Source organism: Hemitrygon akajei, chromosome 2 (assembly GCF_048418815.1).
Source record: "Hemitrygon akajei chromosome 2, sHemAka1.3, whole genome shotgun sequence".
Classification (NCBI taxonomy): Eukaryota; Metazoa; Chordata; class Chondrichthyes; order Myliobatiformes; family Dasyatidae; genus Hemitrygon; species Hemitrygon akajei.
In genome coordinates, this window is record NC_133125.1 from 73,686,226 (window position 1) to 73,707,932 (window position 21,707).

General features: G+C 44.1%; 1 protein-coding gene across 3 annotated transcripts in view; it reads left to right on the top strand.

The window, feature by feature from the left end:
- The first annotated feature begins 498 nt into the window (after positions 1-498).
- LOC140714117 (uncharacterized) overlaps positions 499-21,707 on the top strand; it is a 59,416-nt gene continuing 38,207 nt past the window's right edge. The window contains exons 1-2 of one of the 3 annotated variants that reach the window (XR_012095832.1): positions 499-548; positions 13,595-18,587. Coding sequence is in view for 1 of the 3 variants with exons in the window: in XM_073024908.1 (XP_072881009.1) it covers positions 13,997-15,469 (1,473 nt within the window). In the remaining 2 variants the exon portion in view is untranslated. Of the gene's footprint in view, positions 549-13,594; positions 21,076-21,707 lie in introns of those variants that run through there. The other 2 variants (XM_073024908.1, XR_012095835.1) reach the window with 2 other exon arrangements.

A 21,707-nucleotide genomic window follows, 5' to 3' on the forward strand; every position in this document is an offset into this window, starting at 1 on the left:
TGTGGCTACAAATGAAAGATCAGAAACATTTTGAAACTGGTTGATCGAAAAAGAAGTGGTTAATTTCTGCAAAATACTGGAGGAAATCAACAGATCAGGAAGCAAATGTGGAAAGGAATAAATAGGCCAAGCCCCTTCAGCACGCCGAGACTGTGTACTCCTATGCTTAGCTGCTGCCTGAACTGCAGAGTTCCTCCAGCATTTTGTGCGTATGTATCTACATTTCCAGCAATAGCAGAATCTCTTGTGTTTTATATCTGCATTTTTAAGAAGGTTCCACTTTGACACTAAACACGCGGAAAGTTTGCTGATATTAATTGTATTGTTTATGAGAGCTGCTGAGTTTTCTACATAAAAAAACTTGAGGTGTGTACGTGGAACTGGTGCTTGCAGAAACTTTTAATGGCATGGTGATACCACAAAGCACTGCGTTGAAAAAAAACCGCCGTCGCTGAAGCACTGATTGAATGCGCAGGCGTCAGGGATGCGGATGTTCCCGAATATTGCGCATGCGCATTTCACAATGTGCATCGGAAACCCGGCTGCAGGTAAGAGTGATTCTTTGGGCAAGGGTTATAACACCGACTGCGGGACAGTTGCTGTGAGTTCGGTTACCATGGCCCTCAATCCCGGCATAGTCCTGCTCTCGACCCCCTCTCTCAGCCCCACGATCCGTACACGGGTTCCGGCGAGCTTCCGGCTGATGAGGGAATGGGAACCGATGTATCTCTCAGACGCAGCTGAACTCCAGCTATCTAAGTGCAAGGATCGGGAACTCGGAGAAAGGGCACAGAATCTTTTACATCAGCTGTTAAGAAAATCAACTTTGTTCTACCTCCCATCACAAACAAAAGAAAACCTGCAGATGTTGAAAATCCAAGCAACAAACACAAATTGCTGGAGGAACTCAGCATTAGTACTCTTTTCCATAGATGCTGCCTGGCCTGCTGAGAGTTCCTCCAGCATTTTGAGTGTGTTGCTTGTTCCACCTCCTCTTGTTCTGGACTTTTCTGTCTGTGAGGGCATGTTTTGACCCATTCTGTCTGGGTACATGATGATAATAAACACCTTTGCTCTGGGCAACAAGTAGCTTTCACATCACAAATGTGCCAGTCTCCAATGAGACAGACTTCCCTTCATTTTCATTGGCGTTACCATCAATGAGTTTACCACTATCAGTCACCTGGGGGAGAGTTCAGGGGAAATATTTATGTACAATACAGAAACTGGGGTCACCTGTATCTATTGTGGTGATGCAAAAGTTGCTGGAGAATTTACAAGTGTGAAGAAGTGGAGTGATATTTGGAAATCTGACTTTTTAAAGCATAATTTAGCAAGCAAACCACATATGAACAAAGTGCAAATGCTCTGGTTAGAAAATCCTTCATTACCTGCTACAGGCCTGCTACAGAGGTTGTGTGAGAGTGCAGATGAACTCGATCGAACCCAGAGGAGATCAAAGTTCTTATCAAAACTGATTTCCTAGCTGTTAAAATGAATACGTCTCTATATAAAATACACTGCGCAGATGTTGTCACTGGGTAAAAGAAATGCACAGTACAAGATCTATGTGCACACTAGTCATTACAAATCAGAGGGGATATTGGTGGGGAGACCTCCAGTGTCCCTGATTCCCTCACCTACAAGATGTGCATCCAGCTGCAGCTTGTAACCCTGCACTTTAAGGAGCTGAAGCTGGAAATGAATGAATTCAGGATCATCCAGGAGTTGGAGCGGGTGATAGATATGACATGAAGACAGGTGGGTTACACCCAAGGTGCAGGACATAGGAAATTGGATGATGAGAGTCAGAAAGGGGAATGAGGTTACTGTTGTGGGGGATTACCTGGCAGAGGTAATTCAAAGGGTTGACAGAGGATTCATTAGTTAGGGGAACAAAACAAGAGGGGACTAATATCCTGGTGGTAAGGCTTGCTAGTGCTAGTGTGGAGGGGCGATGATGTGTTTAAAATAGGTTGCAGGGGGAATGGGAGCCAGAATAACAGAACAGATAGTGGAGAGGGTGAATTGAATTGATTTTATTACATACATCCTTCATATACATGAGGAGTAGAAATCTTTATGTTACATCTCCATCTATACTTTATAATTTATTGTCACCAAACAATTGATACTAGAGCATACAATCATATAACCATATAATAATTACAGCACGGAAACAGGCCATCTTGGCCCTTCTAGTCCGTGCCGAATGCTTACTCTCACCTTGTCCCACTGACCTGCACTCAGCCCATAACTCTCCATTCCTTTCCTGTCCATTTACCTATCATCACAGCAATATTTAATTCTGTGCTTTGTGCTTCCTGGAGTACAAATTGAAGTAAATATAATAAAAAAATAAATTATAAATCATGATTAGAAAATAGAAAATGGAAAGTAAGGTAGTGCAAAAAAACCCGAGAGACAGGTCTGTATATTTGGAAGGTACAACCCAGATTTCGGTCAGGATCCATTCAGCAGTCTTATCACAGTTGGAAAGAAGCTGTTCCCAAATCTGGCCGTACGAGTCTTCATGCTCCTGAACCTTCTCCCGGAGGGAAGTGGGACAAAAAGTGTGTTGGCTGGGTGGGTCGTGTCCTTGATTATCCTGGCAGCACTGCTCCAACAGTGTGCGGTGTAAAGTGAGTCCAAGGGTGGAGGATTGGTTTGTGTGATGTGCTGAGCTGTGTTCACGATCTTCTGCAGCTTCTTCCAGTCTTGGACAGGACAACTTCTAAATATGTAATGTGTAATTTATAATAAAGAGTTTGTACTTAGGACAGTCAATGTAACATAGAAATCAATTAATCAGTCTGATGGCCTGGTGGAAGGTGATGTCCCAGAGCCTGCTGGTCCTTTTGCTGTGGTACAGTTTCCTGGTTGGTAACAGCAGGAACAGTTTGTGGTTGTGGTGAATTGGGTCCCAATATCCATTGGGCCCTTTTTCCTCGGTACAGCTGTTCATCCTCTCAACAGCAGATCAAGTGATTTCAAAGGTGTTTACCCTATCTCCATTCCTTCTGTAGTCCACAACCAGCTCCTTTGTTTTTGCGACATTGAGGGAGAGTTTGTTTTCTTGACACCAGACAGATGTTGTTCAGAACTCAGACAAAGTCAACATTCAAAAAGTTGAACATGTTGCGCTCACTGACCTAAGCTGTGTATATCACAATGCAAGAATCATCGTAGGAAAGCCAGATGAGCCCAGGACATGGAATTATGATATTGTAGCCATTACTAGGAGTTGGTTGCACCCAACACTCTGCGCGATTTAGAGGAAGAATTTTGTAGAAAGATCGCAGACTATGCCAAGAAACAAAGGTTGAGATTGTAAGCAATTTTAAATTTCAATATATTGACTAGGACTCCCATACTGTATAAGGACTAGATGGGGTAGAGTTTGTCAAATGTGCCCTGAATCAGTATATAGAATTTCCAACGTAGAAGTGTGCAATAAGCTATTAGGAAATGATCCAAGGCTAGTGAGAAATTCGTGTATGGGGACACTTTGTATCTAGTGATGATAATGCCATGAGATAACAAGTAAATATAGAATAAGAGAGGCCTGGATGACTGTTTGAGATTCTAAATTAAAGAAAGGTCAATTTTGATGTTATCAGAAAGGATAGACAATAGACAGTGGGTGCAGGAGTAGGCAATTCAGCCCTTTGAGCCAGCACCGCCATTCAATGTGATCATGGCTGATCATCCACAATCAGTACCCCGTTCCTGCCTTCTCCCCATATCCCTTGACTCCTCTATCTTTAAGAGCTCTATCTAATTCTTTCTTGAAAGTATCCAGAGAATTGACCTCCACTGCTTTCTGAGGCAGAGCATTCCATACATCCACAACTCTCTGGGTGAAAAAGTTTTCCTGAACTCTGTTCTGAATGGCCTACCCCTTATTCTTAAACTGTGGCCTCTGGTTCTGGACTCCCCCATCATCGAGAACATATTTCCTGCCTCTAGCGTGTCCAATCCCTTAATAATCTTATATGTTTCAATTAGATCCCCTCTCATCCTTCTAAATTCCTGTATATACAAGCCCAGTTGCTCCAATCTTTCAACACATGACAGTCCCGCCATCCCGGGAATTAACGTCGTGAACCTATGCTGAACTCCCTCAATAGCAAGAATGTCCTTCCTCAAATTTGGAGACCAAAACTGAACACAATACTCCAGATGTGGTCTCACCGGGGCCCTGTACAACTGCAGAAGGACCTCTTTGCTCCTATACTCAACTCCCCTTGTTATGAAGGCCAACATGCCATTAGGTTTCTTCACTGCCTGCTGTACCTGCATGCTTACTTTCAGTGACTGATGTACAAGAACACCTAGATCTCGTTGTACTTCCCCTTTTCCTAACTTGACACCATTCAGATAGTAATCTACCTTCCTGTTCTTGCCACCAAAGTGGATAACCTCATATTTATCCACATTAAACTGCATCTGCCATGCATCTGTCCACTCACCCAACCTGTCCAAGTCACCCTGCATTCTCCTAACATCCTCCTCATATTTCACATTGCCACCCAACTTTGTGTCATCTGCAAATTTGCTAATGTTACTTTTAATCTCTTCATCTAAATCATTAATGTATATTGTAAACAGCTGCGGTCCAGGCACCGAGCCTTGCGGTACCACACTAGTCACTGCCTGCCATTCTGAAAAGGACTCGTTAATCCCTACTCTTTGTTTCCTGTTTGCCAACCAATTTTCTATCCATGTTAGTACTCTTGTACCCATGTGCTCTAATTTTGCCCACTAATCTCCTATGTGGGACCTTATCAAAGGCTTTCTGAAAGTCCAGCTACACTACATCCACCGGCTCTCCCTTGTCCATTTTCATAGTTACATCCTCAAAAAATTCCAGAAGATTAGTCAAGCATGATTTCCCCTTCTTAAATACATGCTGACTCGGACCGATCCTGTTACTGCTATCCAAATGTGCCGCTATTTCCTCTTTTATAATTGACTCCAGCATCTTCCCCACCACTGATGTCAGGCTAACTAGTCTATAATTCCCTGTTTTCTCTCTCCCTCCTTTCTTAAAAAGTGGGATAACATTAGCTACCTTCCAATCATCAGGAACTGATCCTGTATCTATAGAACATTGGAAAATGATTACCAATGCGTCCATGATTTCTAGAGCCACCTCCTGCATCCTGGGATGCAGACCATCCGGCCCTGGGGATTTATCAGCCTTCAGTCCCATCAGTCTACCCAACAACATTTTCTGCCTGATGTGAATTTCCTTCAGTTCCTCTGTTACCCTAGGTCCTCTGGCCACTATTACATCTGGGAGATTGTCTGTGTCTTCCCTAGTGAAGACAGATCCAAAGTACCTGTTCAACTCATCTGCCATTTCCTTGTTCCCCACGATGAATTCACCCGTTTCTGCCTTCAAGGGCCCAACTAATTTTTTAACTAATTTTTTCCTCTTCATATACCTAAAGAAGCTTTTACTATCCTCCTTTATATTCTTGGCTAGCTTACCTTCATACCTCGTCTTTTCTCCCCGTATTGCCTTTTTAGTTATTTTCTGTTGCTCTTTAAAAGTTTCCCAATCCTCAGGCTTCCTGCTCATCTTTGCTATGTTATAGAGCAAACACAAGGAAATCTGCAGATGCTGGAAATTCAAACAAAAACACACACAAAATGCTGGTGGAACACAGCAGGCCAGGCAGCATCTATAGGGAGTAGCACTGTCGACGTTTTGGGCCGAGACCCTTGGTCAGGACTAACTGAAAGGAAAGATACTAAGAGATTTGAAAGTAGGAGCCAGTTATACAGAGCTGGAGAAGGGAAAGGATCATGGGATGGGAGGCCTAGGGAGAAAGAAAGGGGGAGGGGAGCACCAGAGGGAGATGGAGAACAGGCAGAGTGATGGGCAGAGAGAGAGAATAAAAACAAACAACTAAATATGTCAGGGATGGGGTAAGAAGGGGAGGAGGGGCATTAACGGAAGTTAGAGAAGTCAATGTTCATGCCATCAGGTTGGAGGCTACCCAGCCAGTATATAAGGTGTTGTTCCTCCAACCTGAGAGTGGCTTCATCTTGACAATAGAGGAGGCCATGGATAGACATATCAGAATGGGAATGGGATGTGGAATTAAAATGTGTGGCCACTGGGAGATCCTGCTTTCTCTGGCGGACCGAGTCTCCCAGTCTGCGTCGGGTCTCACCAATATATAAAAGGCCACACCGGGAGCACCGGACGTAGTATACCACACCAGATGACTCACAGGTGAAGTGTCGCCTCACCTGGAAGGACTATCTGGGGCCCTGAATGGTGGTGAGGGAGAAAGTGTAAGGGCAGGTGTAGCACTTGTTCCACTTACAAGGATAAGTGCCAGGAGGGAGATCGGTGGGAAGGGATGGGGGGGGAATGAGTGGACAAGGGAGTCGCATAGGGAGCGATCCCTGCGGAAAGCAAAAAGAGTGGGGGAGGGAAAGATGTGCTTGGTAGTGTGATCCCGTTGAATGTGGCGGAATTTATGGAGAATTATATGGACCTGGAGGCTGGTGGGGTGGTAGGTGAGGACCAGGGGAACCCTATCCCGAGTGGGATAGCGGGTGGATGGGGTGAGGGCAGATGTGCGGGAAATGGGAGAGATGCGTTTGAGAGCAGAGTTGATGGTGGAAGAAGAGAAGCCCTTTTGTTTAAAAAAGGAAGTTATCTCCTTCGTCCTGGAATGAAAAGCCTCATCCTGAGAGCAGATGCGGCGGAGACAGAGGAATTGTGAGAAGGGGATAGCATTTTTGCAAGAGACAGGGTGGGAAGAGTGGCCACACATTTTAATTCCACGTCCCATTCCCATTCTGATATGTCTATCCATGGCCTCCTCTACTGTCAAGAAGAAGCCACACTCAGGTTAGAGGAACAACGCCTTATATACCAGCTGTGTTCATGTACCTGACGGCATGAACATTGACTTCTCTAACTTCTGTTAATGCCCCTGCTCCCCTTCTTACCCCCATCCCTGACATATTTAGTTGTTTGTTTTTTTCTCTTTCTCTCTGCCCATCATTCTGCCTGTTCTCCATCTCCCTCTAGTGCTCCCCTCCCCCTTTCTTTCTCCCTAGGCCTCCCATCCCACAATCCTTTCCCTTCTCCAGCTCTGTATAATTTTTGCCAATCACCTATCCAGCTCTTAGCTTCATCCCACCCGCTCCGGTCTTCTCCTATCATTTCGCATTTCCCCCTCCCCCTCCTACTTTCAAATCTCTTAGTATCTTTCCTTTCAGTTAGTCCTGACGAAGCGTCTCAGCCCGAAACGTTGACAGTGCTTCTCCCTATAGATGCTGCCTGGCCTGCTGTGTTCCACCAGCATTTTGTGTGTGTTGTTTGCTATGTTATACTGCTTTTTTATTTTTAAACTGTCCTTGACTGCCCTTGTCAGCCATGGTTGCCCCCTACTTCCCTTAGAATTTTTCTTCCTCTTTGGAATGAACTGATCCTGCACCTTCTGTATTATTCCCAGAAATACCTGTCAGTGTTGTTCCACTGTCATCCGTGCTAGGGTATCCTTTCAGTTAACTTTGGCTAGTTCCTCCCTCATGGCTCCATAGTCCCCTTTGTTCAACTATAATACTGACACTTCTGATTTTCCCTTCTCCCTCTCAAATTGTAGATTAAAACTTATCATATTATGGTCTCTACCACCTAATGTCTCCTTTACCTGGAGTTCCCTTATCAAATCTGGTTCATTACACAGCACTAGATCCAAAATTGCCTTCTCCCTGGTAGGCTCCAGTACAAGCTGCTCTAAGAATCCATTTCCGAGGCACTCCACAAATTCCCTTTCTTTGGGTCCAGTGCCAACCTGATTTTCCCAGTCTACCTGCATGTTGAAATCCCCCATTACAACTGCAGCATTATCTTTGTGACATGCTAATTTTAGCTCTTGATTCAACTTGCACCCTATATCCAGGCTACTATTTGAGGGCCTGTAGATAACTCCCATTAGGGTATTTTTGCCCTTACAATTTCTCAGTTCTATCCATACTGACTCTACATCTCCTGATTCTATGTCACCCCTCGCAAGGGACTGAATTTCATTCCTCACCAACAGAGCCACCCCACCCCCTCTGTCCACCTGTCTGTCCTTTCGATAGGATGTATACCCTTGAATATTCATTTCCCAACCCTGGTCCTCTTGCAGCCATATCTCTGTTATTCCTACAACATCATACTTGCCAATTTCCAACTGACCCTCAACCTCATCCATTTTATTTCTTAAGACTTCGTGCATTCATATATAATACTTTTAATCCATTACTCCCCGCGCTTCTCACATCGATCCCTATTGCACTTGGCCATACTCTCCGATCCTTTCCTGAGCTTTCTGCCCCTTTAATCCTGTTGTCTTTCTTAACTTTTCTTATTCTCTCTTTCCCTGTAACTCCATCCTTATATTTCCAGTTCGTCTCCTCCCCCCCACTTATTAGTTTAAACACACCTGTGTAGCAGTGGCAAACCTGCCTGCCAGAATGCTGGTCCCCCACCTGTTAAGGTGCAACCCGTCTCCTTTGTACAATTCATCCTTGCCCCAAAACAGATCCCAGTGTGATCCCAGGATCTGACAGGTGTGGTTTGGGACAGGCTGTTTTCTGGCAAAGGAGTATTTGTAAGTGTAAGTGTAAGCCTTCAGAAGTGAAATTTGAGGGTGTAGAGTTTGTATGTGCCTGCCAAAATAAAGGTGCAGGGAACCTGGGTGGGTTTTTAAGAGATATTGAGGCCCTGGAGATGTTGTTCCTCTAAATGCCTCAGGCTGTTGGGTGCAATCAAGACTCATTAATGACTACAATATCATCATTCCATGTCGTGTCCTCACCCGACTTTTTTTAGTCATCTTCTGTTAGTTTTTAAAAGCTTCCCAATATTTTTTGCTCTTTATTTTGTCCTCTCTTTAGCTTTTATGTTGGTTTTGGCTTCTCATTTCAGCCATGGTTGTGTCCTCCTGCCTTTCTAATGCTTCATTGGGATGTATCTACCATGCACCTCCCGAATTGATCCCAGAAATTCCAGCCATTGCTGCTCCGTTGTCACTCCTACCAGTTTCCCCTTCCAAGCAAGTTTGTCCAGCTTCTTTGTCATAGAAACTTGGAGAAGTTCAGTGCAGAAACAGACCATATGTCCCATCTGGACAACACTGAAAACATTTAAGCTGTCCAACGCAATGACCTGCACTGGGACCATAGCCCTCCATACCCCTACCATCCAGGTGCCTATCCAAACTTCTCTTAAATGGTGAATTCGAGCTCACGTGCACCACTATGCTGGCATCTCATTCCACACTTTCACAATCAATTCAGTGGAGGTTTCGTTAAATGGAGAAGCCACTTACCCATGACCTCTGGTTGTCATCCCACCCAATCTCAGTGGAAAAGCTGTTTGCATTTACCCTATCTGTACCCTCATAATTTTGCATACTTCCAACAAATCCTCAAAGCAATGTATAGTTTCGTTGTTTATGCTTAGAGCCCTTTTTAGGTGTATAAGATGATGAGGGGCATTGATTGTGCGGATAGCCAGAGGCTTTTCCCAGGGCTGAAATGGCTAATACGAGGAGCATAGTTTTAAGGTCCTTAGAAATAGGTATCGAGGGGATATCAGGGGTAAGTTTGTACACAGAGAGTGGTGGGTGCATGGAATGCACTGCCAGCAGCGGTGGTTGAGGCAGATACAACAGGGTCTTTTAAGAGCCTTTTAGATAGGTACATGCAGCTTAGAAAAACAGAAGGCTATGAGCTAGGGAAATTCTTGGCAGTTTCTAGAGTAAGTTGCATGGTTGGCACAACATTGTGGGCTGAATGGCCTGGGATATGCTGTAGATTTCTATGTTCTATGTTGAACAGCGAAATAACCTTGGCTATACAATCCTCTGATTAAACCCCCCCCCCCCCCCTCACTAAGGATGATTTAGTTATCTCTGCTAGGGGCCCGACAATTTCTGCACTTGCCTCCTGTTGGGTCCGAGGGAGCACCATGTCATGCCCTTTTCCACACTCCCATAGACCCTGTGTCCATCTCTTGAGTCAATAGAGATGAAAAAAATATTTCAGATCTTCCCCATCTGCTTTGTTTCCACACGTGGATTGCCATTCCGGTCTTCCAGAGGACCAACTTTGTACCTTGCAATCCTTTTGCTCTTAATCTATCTCTAGAATCCCTGAGGATTATCCTTCATCTTTTCTGCGAGGACAACCTCATGCCTTCTTTTAGCCGTCCTGATTTATTTCTTATGTGTTCTCTTGCCTTTCTTATACTCCATAAGAACCTGCCTGCCTATCCCTGTTATGCAACTCTATCTTGTGCTTTGCCAGGGTCTCAATATCTCTTGAAATCCAAGGTTCGCTACAGTTTCTATCTGTACCTTTTATTCTGAGAAGCATATACCCGCTTTGTACTTTAAAAATTTCTCTTTGAAGGCCTCCCACTTACCAAGCACACCTTTGCCATAAAGCAGCCTGTCCCAGTCCACAGCTGTCAGATCCTAGTGTCATAATTCCAGGTGTTGTTCCATGCCCTGAACACATCTGACTTTACTACAATTCTCCTTGAATTGAAATATACAGGGCTCAGCATATTCACTGCATCAACATTTTTCATTCCTGACTTTGTCTATGGTCTGAACAACATCTGTCTCCATAATCACTCCACTATCTGTTCTGTTATTCCGGCTCCCTTTCCCCCTGAAACTTTAGTTTAACCCCCCTACCCCCACCTCCCACCATGCAGCTCTATCATTCCTTTGGCTTTCATCTCCCAGGTCAATAAAAAGATGGTACATAGCAGGTACAGGCAGATAGGAACAAATGGGGTACTTATGAAGTGCAGGAAATTCAAGTGAACACTTATGAAAGAAATAAAAGAAGGCATGAGGTTGCCCCAGCAGACAAGGTGAAGGAGACTCCCTGAGGATATGTTCAGAGCAAAAAGATTGCAAGGGAAAAAATTATTTCTCTGGAAAATCAGAATGGTAATCCATATGAGGAGACAAAGTAGATGGAGGAGATTTTTTTTTGCATCCATATTTACTCAGGCGATGGACAGAGAGTCTATAGAAGTGAGGCAAAGCAACATCAACATCATGTACAGGTTACAGAGGTGGAGGTGTTTGCTGTCTTAAGGCAAATTACCATGGATAAATCCTCAGGGCATGACAAGTTGTTCCCTAGGACCCTGCGGAAGACAAGTGCAGAAATTGTCGGGGGCCAAGCACAGATATTTACATCATCCTTAGTGACAGGTGAGGTACTGGAGGATTGGAGGACAGCCAATGTTGTTCCACTGCTCAAGAAAAGCTCTAAAAATAAACTAGGAAATTGTACATTGGTGAGCTTGACATCAGTAGTGGGAAAGTTATTGGAACATGTGTGCAGGAACCAGATATATAAGTATTTGGATAGATGTGGATTGATTAAGGGTAGATAGCATGGCTTGTGTATGGTAGGTCATGCCTAACCAATCTTATAAAGTTATCAGGAAAGGTGATGAAGGCAAGACAGTGGATGTTGTCTACATGGACGTTAGCAAGGCACTTGATAAAGTCTCATATGGGAGGTTGGTCAAGAAGGTTCAGTCACTCACCATTCAGGATGAGATAGTAAATTGGATTAGACACTGGCTCTGGGAGAAGCCAGAGTGTGGTAGCAGATGGTTGCCTCTCTGACTGGAGGTCTGTGACTAGTGGTGTGCCGATGGGATCAGTGCTGGATCTGTTGTTGTTTGTTATCTATATCAGTAATCTGAATGTTAACATGGTTAGATGGATCAGCAAATTTGTGGATGACACCAAGATTGGTGGTGTAGTGGACAGCGAGGAAGACTATCATGGCTTGCCGTGCAATCTGGACCAGCTGGGAAAATGGTTTGAGAAACGGAAAATGGAATTTAATGCAGACAAGTGTGAGGTGTTGCAAGGTAGGTCTTTCACCTTGACTGGTAGGGCACTGAGGAGTGTTGTAGAAGAAAAGGATCTGCAAATGCAAGTCCTTAATTCACTGAATGTTGTGTCACAGTTAGATAGGGATGGAAAGGATGATTTTGGCCCATTGGCCTTCATGAACCAAAGACAGATGGATGTTATGGTGACTTGTGCAAGACATTGGTGAGGCCTAATTTGGAGTATTGTGTGCAGTTTTGGTCACCTACCTGCAGGAAAAATGTAAAAGAGGTTGAAAGAGTTCAGAGAAAATTCACAAAGATGTTGCCAGGTCTGGAGGACTTGGGTTATAAGGAAAGATTGAACAGGCCAGGACTTTATTCCTTGGAATGTAGGAGATTGAGGGGAGATTTGATTGTGATAGAGGGGCATAGATAGGCTAAATGCAAGCTGACTTTCTCCACTGTGATTAGGTGAGACTACAACCAGAGACCATGGGTTAAAGGTGAAAGGTGAAATGTTAAGGGGAACATGAGGGGAATCTTCTTCACACAGGTGGTCATCAGCACTAGTGGTGAATGCGAGCTCGTTTTCAACATTTAAGAGGTTTGTATAGGTACCTGGATGGTAGGGGTTGTAACCAGAGATACCGGCCATGTTATAGACGCACTGCCACCTGGCTGGTCGGAGGACACACCACATGCCAATCAACATTTGGTCCCTCCCAACTAATCAATGCACACCTAAATTATTGGTCACCTTAACTGGATTATCGCGCCCAGCCCCATGCTTTAAAAGGTGAGACTTGTGCCTGGCTCAGTCTCTCTTACAGACCACCTCATTGAAGGTAAGTGCATTGATTTATGTTTGGGAGGTCTATCGTTTGTCGTGGTAAGGGTGCCGCAGCTATCCAAGGTCAAGGGGGATAGCTGTCGTAGTGCTTTTCCCTTGTTCTTTGTTTGTGTAACCGTACCCTGTCTCCACACAGCTTCCTGTGTATTGTAGTTGCTTGTGTTGACCCGACTTCCCCTTGTAAATAAATTCCTTATTATTAAAACTGTGTGTGTCCAGGCCTCTACTGTTGAGACTCAAAGAACCAGTTATTTTCCATCACAACAGGGGTACATGAGTAGACAGTTTAAATGGTTCAACACAAACTAGATGGCCCAAAGGGTCTGTTTATGTGTTGTAATTTTCTATGACTGTGACGAGAACCTGAAATAATACAAAGATTCACTTTAAGTCCTTTTAACAGCTGTGCTGACCAACCATTCATCTCAGCAGGAATTTTCTACATGGCATTAAAACTGTGGCACTTTAAGTTAATAATGCATAAAAGAAAATCCCAGCTGCATGTCAAGAAAGACTATTTCCGTGAGACTGTTTCATTTACGGTGGGGTCAGGTACCCATGCAGCTCAGTGGGAACAGGGAATAATACCAACGCAGAGAGTCAAACTGAGCCAGGTCACAGGTTGGAGAGGGCAGAAATGCCCCATTCTTATAGAGACAGGAAGAGCATCAGAGAATTTGATGGTCATTCCAGATACAAGCACTGTGCCCAGTTAGAAGATGATTTCTCTCTCCAACTTGGGTTGAACTTCATTGCAACAGTGTGATGCCAGATCACACCTTGACAACTCAAGTGATCTCATCTGAAATGTTGTCCTTCACCCACTGATGGATTTTTAAATCTTTTTACAGGTTAAAAATGACAAAGAATTTGTCTACGTGAATTCAAACACAACACACCAGTTTTGCTGTCTCTGTCCAGATATTATAAGAAGTGGAGCAAGGGATTCACTGGATCATCCTTCCTGCTCAGACTGTGGGGAGAGATTCACTTGGTCATCTGACCGACTGGCACGCCTGTCATTTTACACAGGGAAAAGGCCGTTCACTTGCTCAGACAGTGGGAATGGATTCACTCAGTCATCTCAACTGAAGGTACATCAGCAAGTTCACACTGGGCAAGACCATTCATCTGTTCTGTGTGTGAGAAGGGATTTAGTCGGTCATCCCAGCTGTGGACACACTGTTTACACTGGACAGAGGCTGGTGATCTGCTGAATTTGTGGGGAAGGATTCACTCGGTCATCTGACCTAATGGCACATCAGCAAGTTCACACTGGGGAGCAGCCAGTCACCTGCTCAATCTGTGGAAAGAGATTCACTGAACTATCCAACCTACAGAGACACCAGCGAGTTCACACCGGGGAGCAGCCGTTCACCTGCTCAGTCTGTGGGAAGAGATTCACTGAACTATCCAACCTACAGAGACACCAGCGAGTTCACACTGGGGAGAAGCCGTTTACTTGCTCAGAATGTGGGAAGGGATTCACTGAGTCATCCAACCTACAGAGACACCAGTCAGTTCACACTGGAGAAAAGCCGTTCACCTGCTCAGTCTGTGGGAAGAGATTCACTGAGTCATCCAACCTACAGAGACACCAATCAGTTCACACTGGAGAGAAGCCGTTCACCTGCTCAGTCTGTGGGAAGAGATTCACTCAGTTATCCAACCTACAGAGACACCAGTCAGTTCACACTGGAGAGAAGCCGTTCACCTGCTCAGACTGTGGGAAGGGATTCACTCAGTCATCCAACCTCCAGAGTCATCAGCGAGTTCACACTGGGGAGAAGCCGTTTACCTGCTCAGAATGTGGGAAGGGATTCACTCAGTCATCCACCCTACAGGGTCACCAGCGAGTTCACACTGGGGAGAGGCCATTCACCTGCTCAGAATGTGGGAAGGGATTCACTCGATCATCCCAACTACTGGCACACCAGTCAGTTCACACCGGGGAGAAGCCATTCACCTGCTCAGAATGTGGGAAAGGATTCACTCGGTCATCCCATCTACTGGCACACCAGTCAGTTCACACCGGGGAGAGGCCATTCACCTGCTCATTCTGTGAGAAGCGATTCACTCATTCATCCCACCTACAGAGTCATCAGCGAGTTCACACTGGGGAGAAGCCATTCACCTGCTCAGACTGTGGAAAGGGATTCACTGAGTCATCCAACCTGCAGAGACACCAGCGAATTCACACTGGGGAGAAACCGTTCACCTGCTCAGAATGTGGGAAGGGATTCACTCAGTTATCCACCCTACAGGATCACCAGCGAGTTCACACTGGGGAGAGGCCATTCACCTGCTCAGAATGTGGGAAGGGATTCACTCGGTCATCCCACCTACGGGTACACCAGTCAGTCCACACTGGAGAGAAGCCGTTCATCTGCTCAATGTGTGGGAAAGGATTCACTCGGTCATCCCACCTACGGGTACACCAGTCAGTCCACACTGGGGAGAAACCGTTCACCTGCTCAGAATGTGATAAAGGATTCAATCAGTCATCCCACCTACTGGCACGCCAGTCAGTTCACACAGGGGAGAGGCCGTTCACCTGCTCAGTCTGTGAGAAGAGATTCATTCACTCTTTCACCCTACAGAAACACCAGCGAGTCCACACTGGGGAGAAGCTGTTCACCTGCTCAGAATGTGGGAAAGGATTCATTCAGTCATCCCAACTACTGGCACACCAGTCGGTTCACAACGGGGAGTGGCCGTTGTTATGAATCCCTAGGTTTTGTTTGCTGTGGACTGTCATTTTAAGAGAGAGAGTGTGATTAAGAAGGCGAATCAGTCTGACTTGCATCTTGTATACATCGCTCGCAGCTTGTTCAGTTTTAACTGAGGACACAGAGAGTCAGACGGAGACGAAGGAGGAAAAATGGAAGGATCAAAACCAGGGAACTTGTGGCTGAAGGTCACTGTTTAGAACTTTCCTATGCCCACAAGGGTGGGTTAATTATCGATTCAGCGTACATTGAAGGTGTGGTTGTCACCTCGTTTCATCCATAGGAGTGGATCGGATTTGGGGTATCCTGTGGAGACCACTTATGTGTTAACCCTTGCCTGCGTGTGGTATGGTAATTCACTTGAAGACGATACCCCTTATGACAAGTCACTTTCAGTGATAATTCGTATGTGGATTTGGAACGATGATGGATAAAATCTATAGCAACTGTTCTCCCGTTTTACCACTGTGGAACCTGTGGAATTCGACATAATTGCCTTCTCTCGACATGTGCCCTGGATTACAAATATCTTTCTCTCATCACCTATTCCATGGATGAACTGAATTTCATACTTACCATCTCAAGATTCTGAGCCTTGTTTCCCCCGAGCTCAATAGTTTGGGAGTTATATTTACACACATATATACACATAACACTGTTAACTTTTGTTTATCTTGCTTAAGTTACTATGTTATAAGTAGATAGTAATAAAGATAATGGTTTTGACATCAAAACCAGACTCCAGGAGTAGTCTATTGCTGCTGGTTTGTTTCTAAAGCATTACGGTTTGTAACAAAATTGAGGCCTGCATCCGGGATATAAACAAATTTGGGGGCATATTGATTGATTAATTATCGATTTCATTGGAGAAATCCCTTTTCATTTATTTGTGTGTGGAAAATCAGCAGCAATGGATGTTGATAGATTTCTGGAAGTGCCAACCTCTGAGGTATTAGAGGATGCCAGAAGGATTGAGTTGTTGTGTATTGCTAAAAGGTTACAACTTGCTAAGGTAAAATCAACAGTGAGGAGGGCACTGATGCAGAGGATAATAGCTGTGCATTATGTATCTGAGGGTGTGTTTAAAGAGGAGTTGGAGGTGTTTCTTGAAAGTAAACCTTGTGAGCTTGAGCTCCCGTACAAGTTAGAAAAATTAAAGATGGAGGCTGCGGAAGGGCAGAGGTAGTTTGAGGCTAGAGAGGCAGAAAAACAGAGAGAAGAGGCAGAAAAACAGAGGGAGGAAGCAGAAAGATGGAGGCTGTTCGAGCTGGAAAAGATAGAGAGATTGCAGCAAAGGGGTCTAGCGTTAGACTCTGGTGATAAGTTTGAGGCCAGTCGGGAAGTTAAATTGGTACTTCCATTTGACGAGGCAGAGGTTGATAAATACTTTCAGCATTTTGAGAAGATTGCTCAGAGTTTAAAGTGGCCAAAAGAGGGTTGGCCTATTCTCTTATAAAGTGTAATTAAGGGGAAGGCTCAGCAAGCCTATTCTACTTTGACAGTTGATGAAGCAGCTGATTATGACATAGTGAAGCAGGCTGTGCTCAAAACTTACGAGCTGGTCTTGTTACTATTGTAATAAAGCTGGTCATATGATGGCTAACTGTTTCGTCCTGAAGAAGAAAAAGGAAAAAGAGGCAGTCCTAAATGCCTGTGTTCAATATGTTGAAGCGTCTATAAACCCACAGTGTTCTGAACATTCTGTTGAGGCTCAGTTAAGGACTGAGAAATCTGACTGAGTTAGGAAGGGATTTGATCATTTTATGTCAGATGGGTTTGTATTAGTAAAGGAAGGGTCAACCCCAGTACCAGAGAAAATTCTTTGAGATACTGGGGCTTCTCAGTCACTTATATTAGACAGTGTTCTAAAGTTTGGTGATGAGACTAACACTGGTGAGGTAAATCTTATTAAAGGTATTGGGGGTGGCATGGTTTCTGTGCTGTTGCACAAGGTAACTTTACAGTTACGGTTGGTTTTGGGACCTGTTAAGATCAGATTATTCTCCAGTTTACCGGTGGAAGTTGCTACTTTGCTGTTAAGGAATGACGTGGCAGATGGTGAAGTTGTTCCTGCAGTGCAGTCGACAACTAAGCCAACCACTGACAATCCACAGATGGATTTTAACATTTATCGTTCCTGTGCAGTAAGTCAAAGTATGGCTAAAAAGTCTGCCAGTGCAGACGGTTCTGTGCAGCATGATTCTGATACACTTGATAGCCAAAATCAGTATTCAGGCTATAATGGCTTGACAGGGACTGTTCTGCCTTCATTGTTTCAACAGGATTCAGGTAGTAAGTCTGATGAGAAAGATTTATCCCTGTCTAGGAAGGAGATTATAGCAGAACAGAACCGAGACCCTGAGATTGAAGCTTTAGAAGAAACAGCTCTCTCTGATGATGATAGTAGGGTATTAACTCAAGGATGGAGTGTTAATGAGGAAGTGGAGACCACCTGCTATACCTATGAGTGAGGAATAGGCAATTGTTCACCAGGTTTAGGACTGAAGTTTTAACTTTGGCCCACAGTATGCCCTTAGGTGGCCATTTTGGAGTGAATAAAACTGTAAACAGGATTATGAAAGAATTTTAATGGCCTAATTTGAGGAAAGATTTTGTGATCTTTTGCAAAACCTGTCACACTTGTCAAGTTGTGGGTAAACCTAATCAGGTCACCCCAGTGGCCCCACTCTGGTCTATACCTGCATTCAGTGAACCCTTTTCCAAAGTTACAGTGGATTGTGTTGGCCCATTGCCAAAGACTAAAGCTGGCCATCAGTATCTGCTAATTATTATGTTTACCGCATCCAGATTCCCAGAGGCAATACCTCTCAGGAATATTAAAGTTAAAACTGTGGCGAAGGCTTTTACCAAGTTTTTTACTTTATTTGGTTTGCCTACAGAAATCCAGTCTGAGCAAGGAAGTAATTTTACATCTGGATTATTCCAGCAGGTAGTTTATGAACTGGAAGCTAAACAAATTACATCGTCTGCATACCATCCGGAATCACAAAGGGCTTTAGAAAGATTTCATTCTACCTTCAAAACGATGATTAAGACATACTGTGTTGAAAATGGAAAAGACTGGGATGAAGGAATATATTTGCTTTTGTTCGCGGTAAGAGAGTCAGTACAGGGATCACTGGGCTTTAGTCCATTTGAACTTGTGTTTGGTCGCTGAGTGAGGGGACCTTTGACCTTGTTAAAGGAACAGTGGATTGATGGGGATGTACAGGTTAACTTGTTAGACAATGTTTTGAAGTTCAGAAATAAACTACACCAAGCCTATAGTCTAGCGAGACAAAACTTAAAGATTTCTCAAAACGAAATGAAGTGTTGGTTTGATAAGCGGGCTTACAAAAGAAAATACCAGGTGGGTTATAAGGTGCTTGCCTTATCTCCAATGTTAATGAATCCACTTCAGGTGAAATTCAATGGAGTCTCTCAAGTTAATGATGTGAATTATGCTATTAAAACACCCGACCAACTTAAACTAACACAGGTGGTACACATCAATATGATAAAGCCTGATGTTGACAAGCAGGAACCATCTGTGAGTGTTATTGTCAAAACATATGAATCTAACAACCCTGAGAATGAATCAATTGACTCGTCTGAGACTTTTCACAAGCCAAACATGGTCCCAGCTAGGCTAATGAACTTGGTTGCTCTAGAAAACATTGATAACAAGTTGGCTCATCTGCAGCCAAAGCAACAACAATAGCTGAAGGAATTAATTCTGAAGTTTAAAGATTTATTTCCCGATGTTCCCAAGCAAACCACAGTCGCAGTACATGACGTAGATATTGGTCTAGCCAAACCGATTAAACAACACCCATATCACATGAACATAGAAAAGTGTAAATTGGCTGAGCAAGAAATTGAATATATACTGAAAATGGTATTATTAGGCTTTCAACATCAGATTGGAGTTCACCCTGCATTATTGTGCCCAAACCTGTTGGTCGTGTCGGATTTTGCACTGATTATAGGAAGGTAAATGCAGTAACAAAAACAGATGCCTATCCTATTCCTAGGGTGGATGATTGCATCAATAAGGTTGGAAAAGCTAAATTTCTTACAAAGATTGATCTGCTCAAAGGGTATTGGTGTGTTCCATTGACGGACAGTGGTAGAGAAATTTCTGCATTTGTGACACCATCTGGGTTGTATGAATAGAATGTTCTGCTGTTTGGAATGAAAAATGCTCCAGGAACGTCCCAGAGAATAATTGATTCTGTAATTCAAGGATTGGAACGCACAGATGCCTATACTGATGACTTAGTCACAGGGAGTGACACTTGGTAAGAGTGTATCTCTGCAGTGGAAAAGCTGTTTGACAGGCTTTCCCAGGCCAACCTTACAGTTAACATAGCTAAGAGTGGATTTGGCCATGCCACTGTGACCTGTGTTGGCTATGTTGTAGGTCAAGGCAAGTTGGCTCCTGTTCAGGCAAAAGTCCAGGCAATTACTGGTTCCTATTCTGGCTGGTTAAAAAGGCTGTCAGAAGGTTTCTGGAAATGGTTGGATATTATCGTAAGTTCTGTAAGAACTTTGCTGGTATTGCTCTTCCTCTGACTAATCTTCTGAAAAAGGGTGAAAAGTTTGTTTGGACCGAGCCTTGTCAGGAAGCATTTGATCAATTGAAAGTTATTATTTGAGATTAGGCCAGTCAATGTAGTGTCATCAGCAAATTTAATTAGCAGATTGGAGCTGTGGGTGGCAACACAAGTTATGGATGCACAGAGAAAAGGAGGGGCCAAGGAGACAACCCTGAGGGGTATGTGTGCTGAGGGTCAGAGCGACAGAGGTGAGGGAGCCCACTCTTACCACCTGCCGGCGATCTGACAGGAAGTCCAGGATCCAGCTACACAAGGCAGGATGAAGGCCGAGGTCTCTGAGCTTCTTGTCGATACTTCACGCCTTTGTATGGCTACTACTCTGCCCGTGACTGCAGGGAACTGTAGAGAACTTTGGAGAGCAGAGAACATCAGAGAAACAAGCCTCCCCTCCATGGACTCTTCCTACACTTCCCCTGCCTTGGAAAAGCAGGGCATGTACTCAAAGATCCTCACAACCTGGACATTCTTGCTGCAAACCTGCTTCCCCATCGGGGAAGAGATACAAAAGCCTTAACTCGTGCACCACTAGGCTCAAGGACGGCTTCCTGTCTGCGGTTATAAGCCAAATGAATGATAAAATGGACTCAACAATGTAACTCGACGTGATCCTCCACCATATGTCTATCTGCACTGCACTCTCTCTGCAGCCATAATGCTTATTTACATTAGACAGACTTGAGCTTCTGCTTTGGAAGCACAGAAGGAAACTTAACTGTTGTCATTTCTGAGGAATGCAAATAAATGGAAAAGGCTTCAGTCTCGCATTACAATCTGCGGTAACTGGGATCAGGTGACTGGTGGTGGGTCTCCCATATCTGTATCAGAATCAGGTTTAGTAGCACCTGCATATGTCATGAAATTCGTTGTCTCTGCGGCAGCAGTAGAACCTAATTCATAACAACAGATTTTAACGATTGTGATTTAAAATAAGAATATACATATTAAATAGTTAAATTATATAAGTAGTACAAAATAAAAAAAGTAATAAACTGTTAATTGTTTGGAATTATTTGGGGTGTTGCTTTGGAAATTCTGGAGTGAAGCTTAACTAAACCATACACATTTATGAGAAGCTCAGATAAATACAAAAGGCTTAAATTTTTACATAAATGGGTCATACATCCAGAAACATTGGCTGCACCAGCCAGTAAAAACAGTGGAATGAAACATGCTGAAAATATTGCAGAAAAAAGCATTGTCCATCCACAATGAGAGGATGTGACGGATCCGGATCTTACTGCCATATCTGAACGGGCGGAAGATGAGGCTACATGTACATATAGAGCAGTGACCTGCAGATCTGCAAGAAAACATGAACAGGAAACGGGATCAGGTGACGGGTGGAGGGTCTCCCACCTGAACCTGTGACTCTGCTCCTTGCCCCTCACACGCTGCCTGACCCATCTGCCGCATTTCCCCACATTATTCCATATTTACACCAACTACGTTTTTCCCTCTATATCTTCCCTGTCCCTTTCCCTCCACCCGCAGGTCAGAGAGTCATGGGCTCGATTCCCATCCTGGTCCAACACACAATTCAGACCCAAACAGGAAATGTGCAGGATTCATTATATCAGTCTATGTTTATAAACAGTAATTTTTATTCACATTCCTCC